The sequence below is a fragment of the Lynx rufus genome, unplaced genomic scaffold (assembly GCF_022079265.1).
Source record: "Lynx rufus isolate CCGP_SWC_20201006 ecotype Redwood Valley unplaced genomic scaffold, mLynRuf1.p SCAF_12, whole genome shotgun sequence".
In the NCBI taxonomy this organism is placed as follows: Eukaryota; Metazoa; Chordata; class Mammalia; order Carnivora; family Felidae; genus Lynx; species Lynx rufus.
This window is the reverse complement of record NW_025814826.1, coordinates 57,383,851-57,402,321: the sequence shown is the minus strand read 5'-3', so window position 1 is coordinate 57,402,321 and position 18,471 is coordinate 57,383,851. Positions and strand designations below refer to the sequence as shown.

Sequence of the window (18,471 nt, the reverse complement as noted above, 5' to 3'; positions counted from 1 at the left end):
GATTAGAAATTAGATTAGAGGTTCAGAAAGTGAGCAGTAACCGCAGGAGGGCAAGCAGCAGGAACATAGAGCCCAGATTATGTTGCAGTCACAGTCTGGTTAGGACACTGTGGCCCTGGTCTCTTGTTGCTGTTCCTCTGAATGATTTCTCAAGTATCCCTGGTCTTTGGATTGCGCTCTCCAGATGGGAAGTGGTGGGGGTACAGGGAGGGGCAGTATTTGTGGGCTGACCTTCCCTGACCTCCACGCTTGTGCTCCATTGACCCTCTCATCATATTTTCATTTGGAGGCCCTTTGCTTGGCAAATTTAACATGGCCCAAACTGAATGCCTAGTTTGGAGACATTTTAACTTGTTGATTTGCTTTCTCTTCTTGTGTTTGTAGTGTTTTGAGAATAATACACTCAAATACACTGTTTTAAACATGTTAGCACCAAATAGTATGTGTGCATGTAAACAGTGATTTCAGGAAATGACAGTCCCTTCTTATTACATAGAAGACAACATGAGGCAATATACATACATACGTATGCCAAAATTTGGAAATACTGAATGTTTTCCACTTGATTATCTCTGCAAAACCTCTAAAAGTTAGGAAAGCCAGTTCCATTAAAGGATTACCAGCTCTTTTGAGAGAAATAGATAAGGTTAACCTGTGTGATGTGATGCTTTTGTAGTTGTGTGTCTTGATGTTTTATCTGTTGAACCCATTAGATAACCTGTGGCCATTAGTGGCCATTTCATTCTTAGGAGGAAAGCCTGTAAGATATGGAAGGCTGTTTTCAAAAAGTGAAGAGGGATGCCTGGGTGGCTCATTTGGTTAAGTGTCCAGCTCTTGTTTTTGGCTCAGGTTATGATCTCACGGTTGGTGAGTTTGAGCCCTGTGTCAGGCTTTGTGCTGGCAGTGCAGAGCCTGCTTGGGATGCTCTCTCTCCCTCTCTCTCTGCCCCTCCCCTGTTCTCACTCACTCTCTCTTAAAAATAAATAGATAAACATTTAAAAAAAGCGGAGATAACTCCCCCCACCATTTCATCCCAGGAAGTGTAGGGTGTATAGCATGTTGGACTGTGTCTTTTTAAGATACGGCTTTAACACGTACATCTATAGTTTCGATCAGTAAAGAGTTAGTACATGTTCTTTTTTGAAAATGTTTTCCTGTCATCTGGTTTGTAAATTTAGGCTCGAGTAGTGAAAATCTGGAATTATCTAAACTTCAATAAAGAAATAAAAGAAGAGCAAACAGGTCAAGGTTCAGACATGCACAGCATATGGAATGGTACTTGTTGAAAAAATTGCTGTGTGTGTGTTTAGTCAAACTGGAAGGTCTTACCCATTGTTCTGTAGAAGTCTTGACATTGCATCAGTCTTGGTTTAGCAAAGCCTCTTTCTTAAGGATTTTAGTGTTCATCTATTAGGAGCCCCTTGTTAACAATCAGGTAGATAGTGCTTAAAAGGTCTCTTTCAGGAGGAGAGAATATTCCCTTTTCTAGATTAGTGGATATGCTCATACTTAAAAATTTTTTTTTACTTAATTTAAAGCTTACTGAATTTAAGGAATGTCTTTGAAAGTTGTTAGCGGTGGTTGTTGTTGTTGTTGTTGTTGTTGTTGTTTTATTTTGTTTTTAAACATACCAGGCCAACTCAAACATCATTGCTTTCTCTGAGACTGTGCCCTAGGGATAAGTCCATTACTCCCCCATTTTCCCATTGCAGTTTATCCACACAACTTCAGTTCTCTAGCATTTTACTTAGTTACACTGTATTGTAGTAAGTTTTTTGTATGTCTTCTCACAGACAATGAGCTTCTGGGGGGTAGGTTGTAGTTTATTCGGCATTTTATACTCTGCACTGCATACCGTATCTGACCTTTTGGTGGTCTTCTACTAATCTTCATTGAATTGCCATTAGGAAGCAATTCACATAAGATTGTGGCAAAGCATTTTTAATAGTCTTTTAAAAATCTATTATTTGATGGTTACCAAGACAGATAGCTGTGCAGTAATATCCCATATCAGATGCACAGTATCTCCCCCGGAGATACTAGATCTCCAGATACCAGTTATCTGTTTGCTGCAGTTACTTTGTCAGCTTGGAAAAACCATTATCTATAAAACCATGGTGGACACATTAGTCTATTTTATTTAAAGTCTCATTATTGCTTTAATTTTAATAGGACAAGTTGCACATTTTTCTAAATTTTTGTCAGTTGCATAGCACCTGTATATAAACCATTCTTTATCACTCACTTTCCCAAACAAATCCTTTTAGCAGGGTGGCCAATCTTGTGGGACTATAACTCTAAACTAGTCGTGTTTACACCAGGCTCCTTACATCTCTTATGTTGTTTGCTAAATCACTCATCCATTCATTCAGCATATACGCACAGGAGATTCCAGTGTTTCCAACATTGTGCTTAGTGCAGGGTATATGATAGCAACGAGTGGGCTGTGATAACTGCTTTCAGTCCTGGGAAAGAGCCATTTTGATGAATACAACGATGTGTTATGGGTCCCATTTGAACTTAACCCACACTTGGGATATACTCTTCTCTCAACTCACACTGTCCTCTTCTCTAAATTTCTATTATAATTGTAGACTGTAATGATAATATAATGTGGACGGAACTAGTGTGGTCTTGGTACTTTTTATACATGCAAGTATTGTTTCCATAGGAAGTCATTAACCTTTTTCAGGATACAGATTGTCTTACTACTTTGTATCATAAGCACTGCTGGAAATACAATAAAAATTTTAATAATGTGGGATTAACACAGGAACTCATACTCTGGTGTTCTTAAACTGGGCCCTTAGAACTACAGGGATGGTGGGGCGCCTGGATGGCTCAGTTGGTTAAGTGTCTGACTCTCGATCACAGCTCAGGTCTTTATCTCAGGGTCGTGAGGGAAAGCTCCACGCTGGGTGTGGAGCCTACTTTAAAAAAATTAAAAAATTAAAAAGAACTGCAAGGTTCGTAGTAACAGCACCTATGCAGAAGGAGTACGGTTGGCCTGAGGTGACCAGGTAAGACCTGGCAAAAGAGGCAGACAGTGTTAAGAGGTGCCCCTCATTCTCTGTGTCTCTCAGTCTTAGGGGTAAGTTTGTTTGATTTTTTAAAAAGTTTTTTATTTAATCTCTACACCCAACATGGAGCTCAAGCTCACGACCCCGAGGTCAAGAGTTGTGTGCTCCAAGAGTTGTGTGAACCAGCCAGGCACTCGTTTAGGGGTGGGTATTTGCTTCCTTTCTGCAGATGAAGAAATTCAAGCTTTGAGAGACTTAAGATTCTTGCTCCAAGTTTAAACACTTATGGACTCTTTCTGTCAAAGTACATTATATATGGATGCATATTTTTACTTGGAAGATGCTTAAATATTTGTTTTGGTTATCCAACTCTCTGGAATTAGGAGAGCAGGGTACGACAGCCAGGCACAGAGTTTTTCTCCCTGAGGCTTAGAGGCCAGATGTGGATCAGGTCTGTAATGCTGGCCTGCTTGATGTCATGCTGCAGTAGCCTGAACTACAAAGTGCCCTGGCTTGTATTATTTGTGCACAACAAAAGTTGTCTTTAAACCAGCCAGATTTTGCCAATTACTTCTGTGATTATTAATGACGTATTAATAATTAAGAAATTTTAAGAGTGGGATGGGAGTATTTGATTTTATTAGTGGTTTCTAGTTTTCTTGTGTATATATTGGTTGGAATAGGCTTTTTACAAGTATTACATAGGTGATTCAAAATACAACTACAGTATCTGTATTTTGAAACGTGTGGTATGCAGTTTAGATGCAGCATGAGGACATGTTGCGCTTACAACATGCTGCGAGAGCGGTATCTCTGTTTTGGCACTTTAAGTTATTGCCATTAAGCACTAGCTTATGTTATATATTTCCCCAGTAGAAAAAAATGGCAACTTAAGGTATGAACTTAGCTTTGGGACTTTGGATCTCCCAACTTTGAACTTGTCTGTGTTTTTGTTGCTATCAGGTTTGTAGTTCAGAGGTACTCTGCGAAGTGCCATGACTGTAGAAAAGCACATGACTGGATGCACATGGTATTCTTTGCTCCCTTGTGTGTGTGTGTGTGTGTGTGTGTGTGTGTGTGTGTGTGTGTGTGTGTGTTGTGTATTTTGTGTTGCATGTAATTAAAAGGGAGCAATTGCCTACTTCTTTTTTGTTGTATAGCTGGATAATAGGAGTGAACATTCTTTTTATGTCTTGACCACATTGTCATACTTCTGAGTTTGGATTTGCTTCCAACGTTTATCCATTGTATTCTCCATGTCTTGAGATATATCCAAGAATTCCTGTTTTGTTTTGTTTTTTTTTAAAGTAATCTCTATGTCCAACATGGGGCTTGAAATCACAACCCCAAGATCAAGAGTTGCATGCTCTGCTGACTGAGCCAGCCAGGTGCTCCCCCCCCAAATTCCTTTAATATAATTTTCGTCTCTGATGTTACTTCTTCTGGGGCATCTGCTTCCTTTTCATCATAACCACTTTCTTCATTCATGTTAGTAAGTTCACCTTCACAGAGTTCCTCTTACTGGCATGTCTAGTTTCTCTGATGGCAGCACTGTCCGCTTTCTTGCAACCAGCTCGCTCTTTGGCAGCTTCATTTATGTTCCCTTAGAGTTGGACTTCAGTGTTAACCACTTCTGTGTTTTTGCTGCCCTTTTATCTTTGTTGGCAAATTCCCTCATTTGATTATTCATTTTGTAAAATGCAACGTAGCGGGAGACAAGGAGGCAACACCGCTACAAGTGTTGCAGTCTGTGCATGATCTGAGTAATAGATGTTCAGTGAACAGTCACTGGTATTTGTAAGAAATGATGTGGTTGGTCACTAATAATGATGTAAAAGATGGGAGAAAAGGATAAAACTATAAAGCATTCTGTATTTATAGGATCTTCATTTTCCATTACTTTTAAAGAGAGTAGATATTTAAAAAAAAATTTTTTTAACGTTTATTTTTGAGACAGAGAGAGAGCATGAACGGGGGAGGGTCAGAGAGAAGGGGAGACACAGAATCTGAAACAGGCTCCAGGCTCTCAGCTGTCAGCACAGAGCCAGATGCGGGGCTCGAACTCATGGACTGCGAGGCCATGACCTGAGCCAAAGTCTGACGCCCAACCGACTGAGCCACCGAGGCGCCCCTAGAGAGTAGATATTTTAAAAATAGCATCTGGGTATGGTTTATATGATGATGATGATGATAATTACAACGGCATGTTTTAAGTGCTAAACATACAGTAGTAATCATGGCGTAAGAAGACATAGAAGCCTGAGATTTGTATTCGGGTATTTGAGCTCTGGCGTGTCTCAGACAGGGATGCTCTCAAGTGTACTGCCCTTGAGATAGAACGTCAAAATGGATGGCTGTATGTTCTTGTAATTTGATGTTGAATAAGAGAAGTAGTGACCATGTTCAGTAAAACTGGCATTTCTGTTAATCTTTGCACGGTCTTTGACATTACTTTTCCTTTTTGCAAATAAGGGAAACTGACGCTTAGATGACTTAATGGAAATAAATGGAAATCTGAATCTACAAATAACAAAACAGATGCTCAGAGAACCTAATAATTAAGTGGAAGCTCAACCCAGGTTTATCTTATTTTGGAACCAGTGCTCTAAACCATTTTGTTATATTTCCTTTTTATTACTGGGGAATATAAAGTTTTTTATACATGTGTTTACTGTTTTCTCGCTCTTATGAATTATCATGTTAATCATTTCCTCTCTTGATGTGATTTTTAATACATTTATATGAACATTAAACATTAAAATATTTTGAATTTCCTTAATTTATAATTTTTATATGAGTTGACTCTGTCTTTCCAAGTTCTCATCCAAAGATAAGCAAGGCATTATTTTTGAGGATTTTTTTTGAGATTTAGTTGTGAGAAATTAAACTCTAACCCATCTAGAATGAATAGACATAGAAGGTTGTATCTCAGTTTTTCATGGGATGTTTCAGTACCATTTATTAAATAAAGTTTTCTTCATTGCCCTATGATGGTTACTTTATACATTCCTCATATGGAATATTCTCTTTGAACCTTCTACCTTCTTTTCCTGCTTGTCCAAATCCTGTTCATTTTTTAAAATCTGTCTTAGCTACTAGGGCTTCATAAAACCTTTCCTGATACCTGATTGCCATGCTTTACCCTTACCTGAAATATCTTCTTTTAGTTGCCACAGCTCTGTATGTAGATATTTTTCATGAAACCTCATTTTTACCTGGAAAGTTTTAATTGCTACAGTAAGAGTGGACAGACGCTTTTAGAGAGTGCAGTACATCTTTTTCATCATAGCATTTCCTTGGGTATTTATTTTGGGACTATATACAAATAGATTTTGCAGTAAATATTTGGAGTGGTTTTTTACATTTATATACAATTGGACCGTTGTGATTTCTCTGTTCTCTTCCTCTGACTCTATATCTGTGTGAGTTCCACACAATTTTAATTATTAATGTGTAAGACTGGTTTTTTCTTGTTTTTTTAAAAAAAAATTTATAAGCTTGCATGTTTCTTTTTTTCTTAAATGGATTTGGGATAAGCTTTTCAGTTTCTTAAAACTTAGGTATTTGCCGGAATTCTCTACTAATGCATTTTCATAATATTGTCTGATCTGGAAATGTGGTCGATAGGCCCTTTAAATCAGTTTCTATTTTTTTTTTTTTTCTAAGATGGCTTTAAGATCGCTTTTCGTTATGTCAAGGGGAGCTTAAACAAATTAAATTGAATTCAATTTTATCATATACCCAAACGAAGGAGGAACAGTGCAGGTTGCATAACCAGTTAGACTTAGGTGTCATCATTTGAAATGCTGCAAAGCTGTAAATGTGGTTGACAGAATGCTCTGAAGTCATAGCTTTTATGTTTTGCTGGAGGCAAAGGAATTTTAACACTTAGTTGAAGAACGTCTAGGTTTGCGGATTTTAGATGCCTGGATTATCTCATTTACATAGCATCTAATATTCATTATTTATGAGGTGACATTTGATTTCTAAGGGTAAAAACAATTACAAGTGTTTTCTTATTTCTTGATTTATTAAGAGACAGGATGAATAGATTTTTTCCTAGTGGTTTTATGCAAGTGGCACTGGTTTTTCTGCTCTGGTTTATGAAATGGCCAGCCAAGCCACTTGTTTTGTTTATTTCTGGGTGGCTTCGGTCTGCCTTAGGGAAGTAAGTTTGTTTTTGGCAGAAAAAGCAAAAATGTGTTTATTCATTCCATTTGCAGTAACATTGATCCGAGAGGAGCTTTTGAGGAAAACCAGAATGGTTCGGCTTTGAACATAAATAGCTCCCATTCATCTCTTAACTGATAGGAAAAAATAAAAGATTAGGATTAATAATGTATAAATTACAGACAAGTCCTAGAGCACAAGTTGCAAACTGATGGTTCATCAACCAGATGGAGCCCTCAGACTGTTTTTCAGGCCTACTGATGATTTCTAAAGCTTAATTGGGTGATAACATCTAAGACTTGTTTTATGTGAATATCCAGCGCCAGATCACCTGCATTTTTAGCATGGCATGTTAATAGCCATGGCACCCCTGAGATTAAGTATAGACATTTGTTTGCTTCTGATGTTCCTGTAGCCAACTCCAAACTCATTTAACTTTGCAGCCCTTGTTCTGGAGGCTCTTGGATTGAGAAGTAATAGCAGGTAGACTTAAGGCTGCTCATGCAGCAGAACCCTCAGCTTTGAGTTAATAGGAGCTGGAATAGTAGGTGTGAAGATTTTAAGTAATGAGAGGGTTAGTGGCATGTGGGATGTGTGAGAGAAGGAAGTTGCAGAGGAAGCCAGGGTTTTTGCCTGAGCAACTGGAAGGATAGAGAAGCCATCAACTGAGTTGAGGGAGACAAAGTGGATGAGGTCTGGGGAGGGAAGCTGAGTAGTTGAGTGTTGATAGGTTAAAGTTGGAGGTATCTGTTAAAACATCCTAGTGGAGATTTGAGTAGGCAGTCAGTGGCTATGAGAGTGTGGAGTTGGAGAGAAATGTCTATACTGGATAAGTAAATTTGATATATGTAGTTGATACATAAAGCCATGAAGGAATGAAATCACAAAGGGAGTGGAGGACCCAGAACTGAGTCCTGGGCACGTCAGCATTGGGGGGTTTGAGAGAAGTTCAGCAACAGAGATTAAGAAAGCATCCATTGAGGTAGAATGAAAAGGAAAGGAGTATGGTGTCCCAAAAGACAAGTGTCCTGGTTTCATCCTAAAAGCAGAACCTGAGACAGGGACTTTTTAAGCAGATAATCTATTTGGGGACCTGTTAACAGGAAACAAGTTGGAGAACGGGGGCAAGTGAAACAGAGGGGAAGGAAGGTCAATGCAAGGGCACATTATTAACTGGTCACACCTGTGAGCCACTGGGACTTGAGCCTGAGGAAGTCCTTTGAGAAGACACGAAGAATATGCCTCTGCGTGCCAAGAAGGGGGGTGTTTACTACCAGATCCCATTCCCCAGTGGTCAGGGGTTGCCCATAGTGTGTTGGTGTTAACATCTTCACACTTCGTTTGCATGTCTCAGGATGGCTGAAAAGTTGCTGTAAGCAGAAAAAAAAAAAAAAAGTTGCCTGTGAGCAGAAAGTGAGCCCAGTGGTACAGTTAAGGGGAGGTGCCTCGGAGTGAATATGTGAGGTAGCGCACAAGAGGTGTCCCATACAGCCATGTATCCTCCATTAAGCACTTGGCATTTAGTCCAGTCTCCTGCAGAGTTTTCAAGATGGTGGCTGGCCACAACTTCTACATTAGACTTACAACAGGAGGGTTAGTGAATAATGTTCATTTTTGCAGTTCTCTACCACTCAATCTAGATTTGCCTTATCTTCAGCCACTACTTCAACAGGTGGAAGCATTGTCCTGGTCCAGTGACTCAGACCTTCTTCTCCAAGGGATCGATGCCTGTAGTTGCCTTAACCTTGTTGGACTATAATTGTTGCAGCTGCTCATTTACAGTTATTACTGAGCACGCCAGCCCCAGTCGAACCCCCTAGGTTCTGGATAGATTCCCTCCTGTCCCCATTGTGTGGCAGCAGCCATAAGTTCTCATGTTGTTAGGGTCACTTTACAGGACTTCCCAATATGGTAACTCTTTCCTTAGCCTGCTGGTCCAGTAAGGAATCTAAGATAATCAGGTGATAGTTGCCTGAGAATTCTTCCTGTGTCTTCTGGCAGAAACTTCTTTTCAAGTCTCCTACTTTCTGAATTTCTTAATCCAGTGGAGCTGAAGGTTGCCAATTGTACTTCCATCTGCTGGTTCCAGGAATTTTTTTTTTTTTTTTTTTTAATCTGTCACAGATACAGTACCACATTTCAGCCTTTAGTAGACAGTGTGTCAGATCATTTACCATCTTGGAAGGCAGTGCCCAACCCCTCTAAATTTTACTAACCGCATAGAAATTGTATGTTTGTTAAGTCCAGAACTCTGGTCATAGAATAAACAATTGGGGAAATAAGTGTTTACATTAAGGTGAGTAGTTACATTAGTCAAATGTGTCCCCCCACTCTGTGCGAACTAAGCTAGTTTGCTGTAGTGGTTATAGTTGCTCTCAGTTGTAAAGTTAGAATAAGATCATTCTGAAGATTTGATTTTACCGAAAAATGTTTCAGGAGTTGAAATTGTAAAGTCATTCCTACAGAGGACTTCATGGTTCACTTGAGTTTTGCCTGATGTGCTTCTGTCAAGTAATAGGTTATGGTCATGGAATTATAAGGATCTTAGTACCTTTGGTAAAACTAATTTTTTTAATACATTGAAAGGAAGTGAACTTAAATTATGATAATAGTGTAGAAGTAGGTCTCTTTGATAATTTTAGGCCCCTGTTGTAAGAATAAAGACAAATTACTAATTTTTTTCCCTTGCTGTCTCCTGCTCCATAAGCTATGATGAGCACTGTGTACTTCTCTTGATACAGATTTTTAGTCCTTGAGTGTCTTGAGGGTGGCAGTTAGGGTGTCTCATCCAAACCTGTTGGTGTTTCCCAGGGCTTCACATAATGCCTCACTCTTAGTAGGTTCTCTGTAAACAGTTGTTGATGTAATTCAAGGAGATGCCTGTACATACATATACATACACACACATATGTGTATAGCATATTCATGTGATACGTGATGGCATTCATAAACCTTATTAAAGTTAGTTTTTTAAAATTAAACATGTTTTAAACTATAATAATGTTTTAGACTTTCTTTCTTTTTTCTTTCTTTAAACAGATAGAAGGACAAGAACAGAATCACCAGCACTGGCTGAAGGTAAATATGTCTTTGGGGGAAATGATAAATTCAGATACAAATGAAAGGTTATGATCTATATAGAAAATTCCTTTGGCTAAACATAATTTAAGGAAGATGTTCTATATAATATTGAACTGCTAAAAATATCTCTAGGAAATACCCTATATTGTTTAGTTTCTTGGAACAGGAAGTAGGGAAAAGTAATTAGAACTTTTTTTTTTTACAGCTTTCTTTCAGTAGAAGAGGTATGTGTTTTTCTTTGAATTCCCTTTTAAGCCATTTTAGCTATCACCAGTATTGTTAATCAGGAAAGGTCTAACACATAATTCTGGTGGTTTATGTATATGTTAGAAAGGAAGAAGAAGTTTTTACACACTTTCTTAAATAAGAATTCTCCCTATTATTGGTTTTGGTCCTTTTGAAAAAGTCTTTGAAGTAAAGAACACATCAACAACAACAAAAAGTTACTGATACAGGGTTCTGAGTACTTAAACATTTTTAATCCTGTAATTGTTTTAATTATTACAAGTTAATAGGTATTTGAAAATGTTATTTTCTGTAGACATATTTTGTGTTATCAAGTGAAAATGATCAGCTTAAAATCTCTGTGCTCTTCCTAGTCATAAACAGAGATATTTACATTTCAAAACTTGCCTGTCATTTTACTAAAACTGATAAGACAGTTATCGTGATGATCTTTTGGAATTGTAATTACCTCACCTACTCTGTATGTTACAGTGCAGGAGTTCTCAACCATTTTTTGTGCCATGGACCTCTGGTAATCTGGTGAAGCTTGTGAATCCCTTCCCAGAACAATGATTCTACAAATGATTCATGATTTTATGAAGTAAAATATATATGATGAAAAAAGAAATTAGTTATATTGAAGTACAGCTAACAAGTACTAAAAATGCAAATTTTTGATAGAGTAATATATATGCTTCTCACATTAGAGAGTGAGCTTTAGCAATAATTCTGTGAAATACTGTAGTTACAGTGATGAGTTTGCAATAATTATAGTATAATATGAAAGTACCTGTGATTTCTGTTGGTGACAAGTTCATAGGTATTTCTAACACTACTATACTTTGTTGCCTATAATCTTGATTGAAGGACTTGCAGAACTTCATATAGAGGTTAGTGAAAAGGTTCCCATCCAAACTCACAGGTCACTGAATTCTTTCTCTGGATCCCAGATTAAGAGCTCTTGTTAGCAAAAAGTCAGCTAGACCTTTCTTTGTCCATCATATTTGAATACATGTAGTTTTTTATGTTCTATCTAAATAATCTTTTATTTATTTATTATTATTATTTTCTTACATTTATTTTTGAGAGACAGAGACAGAGCGTGAGCAGGGGAGGGGCAGAGAGAGAGGGAGACACAGAATCCGAAGCAGGCTCCAGGCTCTGAGGTGTCAGCACAGAGCCCAACGTGGGGCTCGAACCCACGAACTGTGAGATCGTGACCTGAGCCGAAGTCGGACGCTTAACTGACTGAGCCACCCAGGCGCCCCTCTAAATAATCTTTAAGAAGTAGAGTTACACCGTCTTGCGAAATATCCTAATGGTGTAGCCTAGAAGTTCTTGAAATAGTTTTGAAGAAACTTCTGTTTGCTGGTAAATAATCACAGAAACAGCATGTTCTGTGGAAAAGATAGTTGAAGATAAGTGGTAAGCCTTGGAGAGTGCCCACCTTCAGAGAATGCACATTCTGATTCAAGGAACATGAAATTAACACGTAGAAAATAAAATAATCGAGTTTGAGATGCCGAAAGTTTAACGAGGAAACGTCCATAATTAAATTCCACAGGAAGGATGCAAATAGTGAGGTCTGATTCGTGTGTTACGGAATCACAAAAAAAGGTCAAGACTTGTGAAAAGTCACCAAGTGTTTTACAGTTATCTCAGCAGTATGAACTGGACAGTGTTCAGGTGCCAGCCTAAGCTAGAAGAGCCCAGAATGGTGTCACTGAATTTGACAAATGGTTGTTCAGCACCTTGCAGCTGACTACAGATGAAGGGAATGGCAGATCTTTTGAAGGTTGGCTGAGAGCAGAAGTGGCGCCATTACTTGTCTCGAAGGCGACATGTTGGGGCATCTGACTGTGGGGTATTTTTTGGTAGATTTGTTCTGTCAGTGTGATCTGCTGATGCCGTATTTTAAATACGTCCCTAAAGCCTGCACTGTCCAGGTCATTGGATTAAGCCCCACTTTTTAAGAACTGATTTGCCGCTTTTGCCAAGTCACCAAGTTTCTAGTCCTCAGTTTCTTTCTATAAAATTAGAGAACTGAGCTACATGATTTCAAGTCCTGTCACGAGCCCTGTATTTGGGGCTGATTTTCTACCTTTTCTCATACCGCTCACTTCCTTCCTCTTTTTCCCTACCAGCAATGTTTGAAATATGGTAAAAATACTCAGAATTGTTAAGTGATTTGAGCTTTGATTTATATAAATATTGCCTTAGTAAAAACTGTGCGAAACCTTAAATCTGTAATTATTAGGTAACATACTTAGTTCAAAAACATTTTTTTAAATTTTTTTTAATGTTTTATTTATTTTTGAGACAGAGAGAGACAGAGCATGAGCAGGGGAGGGGCAGAGAGAGAGGGGGACACAGAATCCGAAGCAGGCTCCAGGCTCTGAGCCGTCAGCACAGAGCCCGAGTCGGGGCTCGAACTCACGGACCGTGAGATCATGACCTGAGCCGAAGTCGGACGCTTAACTGACTGAGCCACCCAGGTGCCCCTCAAAAACATTTTTATGATGTATACATTCTGCATTTTGGTCTGCTGGATTCTTTTTCGTATTATAGGAGATATGTATTGTAGGAGATATAAATGTAGAAAGATTATTCAAGTACATATCTTTAAGATGATATGATTACCAAAAAGAAAATTTGTATTTTGTTTTTGTATTCTGTTTGATTATGATGAGCCTGGAGGAGTTATATTTAAGCAAATCATTTTAATTGAAGTTCAGGAACAAGGGAAACATTTGTGCCCTCCTGTAATTTCACTGTACTAAATTCCTTTAGCATGCCAGGCTCAAACAGAAAGACCTGACAAATGGTAGGGAAATATGTAAGGACATTTCTTAGCATCTGTCATCTTTCTCTAGTCATCATAGTTTTTTCTTAAAATTTTTTTTCTGTGAGAATTTTATTCCTGACTTAGAAATGTTAGTACTAGTATTGAATTAATTTCTTTCTGGAACACTTAATATTTTCCTTCACTCTTTTTGGATGAATTGTGTGTATTTTCATTTGTGACTAAGCAATATGGCCAAATGGTTAAGAGAACTGCTAGAAGACAGATTTGCCTGAGTAAGAATTCTAGCTTCGTTGTTTACTGATTTGTTGACCTTGAGAAAGTTATTTAATCCTTTGACCTTCAGGTTGCTCAGAAGTAAAATGAGGATCGAAGTGCTAGACAACCTCAAAAGTGGTTGAGGATTTTGTAAGATACTACTGTGTATGTATTACTTGGCATCGTGTGTGGCACACAGAAAGGCCTGTCACTGGTTTTTACTGTCATTTGGTCCTGATAGCAAGGTGCTGGGTGGGGCAAAATGGTTTTGTTGCCCTTTGTTCCTTCAGTCTGTAATGTTTAAGAAGGTCCTTTCTGATGAGTATTCCTAAATATCTCCATTTAAACTTTATTCTCTTTCAGAAGCTCAGTCCTTACAATTGCTAGACAGGAGAATACGTTGTTAGTAACTTTTTGCCTATGTGAGTGTATGTATATTGTCTAATGGGTAACTTTCTTTTGACCTCAGTTTAACATGTTTTCAGATATTTCAGATAGTTACTGGGTTGTCATGTGGCACATGGACTGACTGTTTAGTTCTCAGAGTCCAGTGAGAACCGGGACTGATGAGGAGAGATTAACAAATGGGCGAATATCAGCTTTAAGACAAGTTTTGTGTGACTCTTTGCAGGATTCATGTTGGATTGATTGTGTATTATTTAATCATCGGCCGAAGTTTCTAAAAAAGTTTCTAAAAATTGAAATCTAAAACTTGAGTCATTTGAAAATCGAATGAGTGACTCTGGGTGTGGTCACGTAGAGTGAAATATTGAAGCAGGGGCTGATTGGCTGCTTGGCACAGATGTTGTAGAATACGTTCATACCAAGTGTAAGTGCTTGAGTTTGAGTTTCCATTTTAGCACCTGTTGTATTTAGTTTGGGCCGCTATAACAAAATACAGTAAACTAGATGGCTTACAAATAACAAATTTATTTCCCACAGTTCTGGAGGCTGGAAGTCCCAAGGTCACACTTCCAGCATAGTTGGGTCCTAGTGAGGCGTGCTTCCTGGTTCATACGTAGCTGTCTTCTTCCTGTGTCCTCACATGGTAGAAAGAAAGCAAGGGAGCTTTTGGGGGTCTGTTTTATGAGGACATTAATTCCATTCATGAGGCTTTCACACTGATGACCTAATCACCTCTCAAAGGGTTTAATCACATTGGGCGTTAGGATTTCAACATACAAATTTTAAGGAGACACAAACATTTATGTTCTTTTATACTTTTCTGTAGAACAGAAAGAGCTGATATATAAAATACGCTCGATAGCAAAACCAGACAAGAAGAGAAAAAAATTATAGGTCAGTCTTATTTATGAAATAATCCAAAGTGAAATATTAAACCAAATCTAGAAATACATTTTTTTAATTAAAAAAACTTTATTTAATGTTTATTTTTGAGAGAGAGATTGCGAGAGAGAGAGAGAGAGAGAGAGAGAGAGAGACTGTGCGAGTGGGGGAGGGGCAGAGAGAGAGAGACAGACACAGAATCCGAAGCAGGCTCCAGGCTCCGAGCCGTCAGCACAGACAGAGCCCGACGTGGGGCTCAAACTCATGAACTGCGAGAACATGACCTGAGCTGAAGTCAGATGCTTAACTGACTGAGCCACCTAGGCACCCCAGAATACATTTATTTTTTAATGACTGTATAGATTTGGTCCCAGGAAAGCAAGGATGGTTTAGCATGGAAAAATGTATTCATTTGGGGGAACCTGGGTGGCTAAGTTGGTTGAGTGTGCAACTTTGGCTCAGGTAATGATTTCACGGTTCGTGAGTTGGAGCCCTGCATCGGACTCACAGCTATCAACGTGGAGCCCACTTTGGATCCTCTGTCCCCCTAGCTCTCTGCTCCTCCCTGCTCACGCACACTTACTTTCTCTCTCTCTCTCTCTCTCTCTCTCTCTCTCTGTCTCTCTCAAATAAATATTAAAAAAATGCATTCATGTAATCTTATGTTTTATAATCTCATATTCATAGATTAAATGAAAAAATGGTTAGTATTATAAAGATGGAAGTTCTGCCTTGGAATGGTGTGTGTATTTGTGTGTGTGTATTTAATGCAAAATCAAGTCAAAATCCCATTAAGATTTTTGTAGAACTTGACAGTTACATGGGTGAATAAAAGGCCAAGAATAGCTAAGGCAGTTTTGCAGGAATCACTAGTTAAATGATCAACATAGACCTCAAGGAAAAGTGGATTACATGTGACAAAATGGTATCATAAACAAAGTTAAGACTGGGACACTGCGACATTGCAGACTAGAAGAAGATATTTGCGGTGTGTTTAGGCTTCAAAAGGTTAGTATCCAGAGTTCCTATCTAGAATTCCTAAAGCCCACCTGGAGGGGAAGGAAGGGTGTGAGTTCAGAAAACATACCACCCTGGGAATTTCAAACAGGGAATGAATTAATTTTAAAGTTTATTTATCTGTTTTGAGAGAGAGAGAGAACATACAGGTGGGAAAGGAGAGAAAGAATCCCAAGCAGGCTCTATGCTGAGTGGGGCTCCATCTCACAACTGTGAGATCATGACCTCAGCCAAAATCGAGTCTGTTGTTTAACTGACTGAGCCACCCAAGTGCCAGCCAGGCGCCCCTAAACAGGGAATTTAATACAGAGGATTGGTTACGAAGGTATTAGCCTAGAGGAGCAGAGGGGAAGAGGAGACAGGGACAAAGAAAAGATGGGTGGTGGTACTGCCGCCAGAGATGAGCCACTACCACTGCTCGACTGGAAGCCACAGACTGCACTTGCTTCTGCCTCTGATCGGGGCGGTGCATACTGGCCCCACCTCATCTGACTGTTCTTAGAGCAGCTGCTGGTCTGTCCCAGCCAGAGACAGGGAAGCTTCTTTCTCGGTCCTGCTTTCTCACCCTCTAGTGCCTCTTACTGACGTAACCTCACAGCTGGCAAGGATGTTATTTACAGATGTTAAGCCCAGCAGTACAGAGTCTGGTGTATAGAAAGGTAGGTGTGGGAGAGATACTGGAAAAATAAATGCTACAAGTTGCAAAGAATGTGAATATACATTTTACAGATGGCCTGTAAACATAGAGATATAGGCACATTTTTACTGGTAATCAAGAAAATATAAATTAAAACATCAGTGAGATATTTCACAATTTAAAGTTTGAAGCTTGAGGTTTTGGAGGATGGGAGAGAAGAAAATCTTTACTAGTGGAACAGTGAATTGGTAGAAGTACTTTGGAGAGCAGTTTGGCACAATATAGTTAAGTTATGGTTGCGTTTTAATTTCCAGACTGCCGTCCAGTGGAAACTCTTGTACACGGGCCCAAGTATATACAAGTGTATGTAGCGTGTGAAAGGATATGTGTATAAAGCATTCTTTGTTATTAGAGAAAAACTGAGAAGTCACTGTTCCTCAAAAAGGCTTCGTTGACCTGTGGAATAGTGTATGTCAATAAGTGAACGTGGATAACACCATTGAGTGTGAGAGGTGGATTTTAAAGGAATATGTACAATATAGCATTTACGAACATTGAAAAGCAGAACAGTGCTGTTTGTTTATGAATATGTACCTTCACAGTAAAAATTTTAAAATACGTTTGGAAAGGAAGCATACTTTTAAGATTACCTTTAGGAGATGGAGGAGAGGAAAGTTGGTTGGGGAAGGTTGGGAGGTTCAGTAGTGCCCAAAAATGTAGGGAGGTCTCTGAAGCAAATCTGGCAAAATGTCATTGCTTTAATCTGAGTGGTAGAGGGAGGTGGGTGGGGATGGGCTACATGGGTGATGGGCATTAAAGAAGGCACTTGTTGTGATGAGCATTGGGTGTTACCTGTATGTGATGGATCACTAAATTCCTCTGAAAACAATATTACACTGTATGTTAGCTAACTAGAATTTAAATAACAATTTGAAAAGAAAAAAAAGCTGTTCAGTCATCAATGTACCAGACAGACAGACACACACACACACACACACACACACACACACACACACACACACAAAATCTGGGTGGTACAGTATGTGGATACATTTTTTTATGTTTAAATTATTTTCTAATTTAAAGAAATAGAAAACAAGAAGGACTTAAGAACCAGTCCTTCTGGGGAGTCTTTGGTTAGGTGTTCCTTTTTCTGTATGTTCATTGTGGTGTTTGCATGCTTCTGTATGAAAGTATGTCTTACCATCTTGTCTGGTTTCATACACTTGTCTGTGAGTTCCTCAGTGCCAAATCTTCAGTATCTGCCCCAGTAATTGGCAGACAGGAGCTAAGGAAAGGTTGTTTGATTTAAAACAACAGCAGCCACCAGCAGGCGTTGTAAACACTGACTACCTGTTGAAGTGTGCAAGGTGCTACGGTTTTTATTTAATGGCTCATCCAGGGGCCCCTGGGTGGCTCAGTCGGTTAAGCGTCCGACTTCAGCTCAGGTCGTGATCTCACGGTTCGTGAGTTTGAGCCCCGCGTCGGGCTCTGTGCTGACAGCTCAGAGCCTGGAGCCTGCTTGGGATTCTGTGTCTCCCTCTCTCTCTCTCTCTCTCTCTCTCTGCCCCTCCTCGACACGTGACCTGTCTCTCTTTGCCTCTCAAAAATATATAAAACGTTTAAAAAAAATGGCTCATTCATGCATCATTGCATGTGTATTGGAAAGATTTCAGGCACCTGAATTGCAGTCTATTCGTTTTTTGGGAGCACCTTTGTTTTTTCTGTTGTTGTTTTGTTTTTAATTTTTTTTAATGTTTATTTATTTTTGAGAGAGACAGAGATAGAATGCGAGTGGGTTAGGGGCAGAGAGAGAGAGGGAGACACAGAATCCAAAGCAGGCTCCAGGCTCTGAGCTGTCAGCACAGGGCCTGATGCGGGGCTTGAACCCACGAACCGTGAGATCACGACCTGAGCCGAAGTCGGACGCTCAACTGACTGAGCCACCCAGGCGCCCCTGGGAGCACCTTTGA

At 39.2% G+C, this 18,471-nt stretch overlaps 1 protein-coding gene across 3 annotated transcripts in view; it reads left to right on the top strand.

The window, feature by feature from the left end:
• Window positions 1–18,471, top strand: part of CYRIB (CYFIP related Rac1 interactor B) — a 108,120-nt gene that overhangs the window by 44,812 nt on the left and 44,837 nt on the right. For 2 of the 3 annotated variants that reach the window (XM_047074188.1, XM_047074191.1), the window contains 2 exons: window positions 10,230–10,268; window positions 10,477–10,495. In XM_047074188.1, coding sequence (XP_046930144.1) covers window positions 10,230–10,268; window positions 10,477–10,495 — 58 coding nt within the window. Of the gene's footprint in view, window positions 1–10,229; window positions 10,269–10,476; window positions 10,496–18,471 lie in introns of those variants that run through there. The other variant, XM_047074190.1, reaches the window with a different exon arrangement.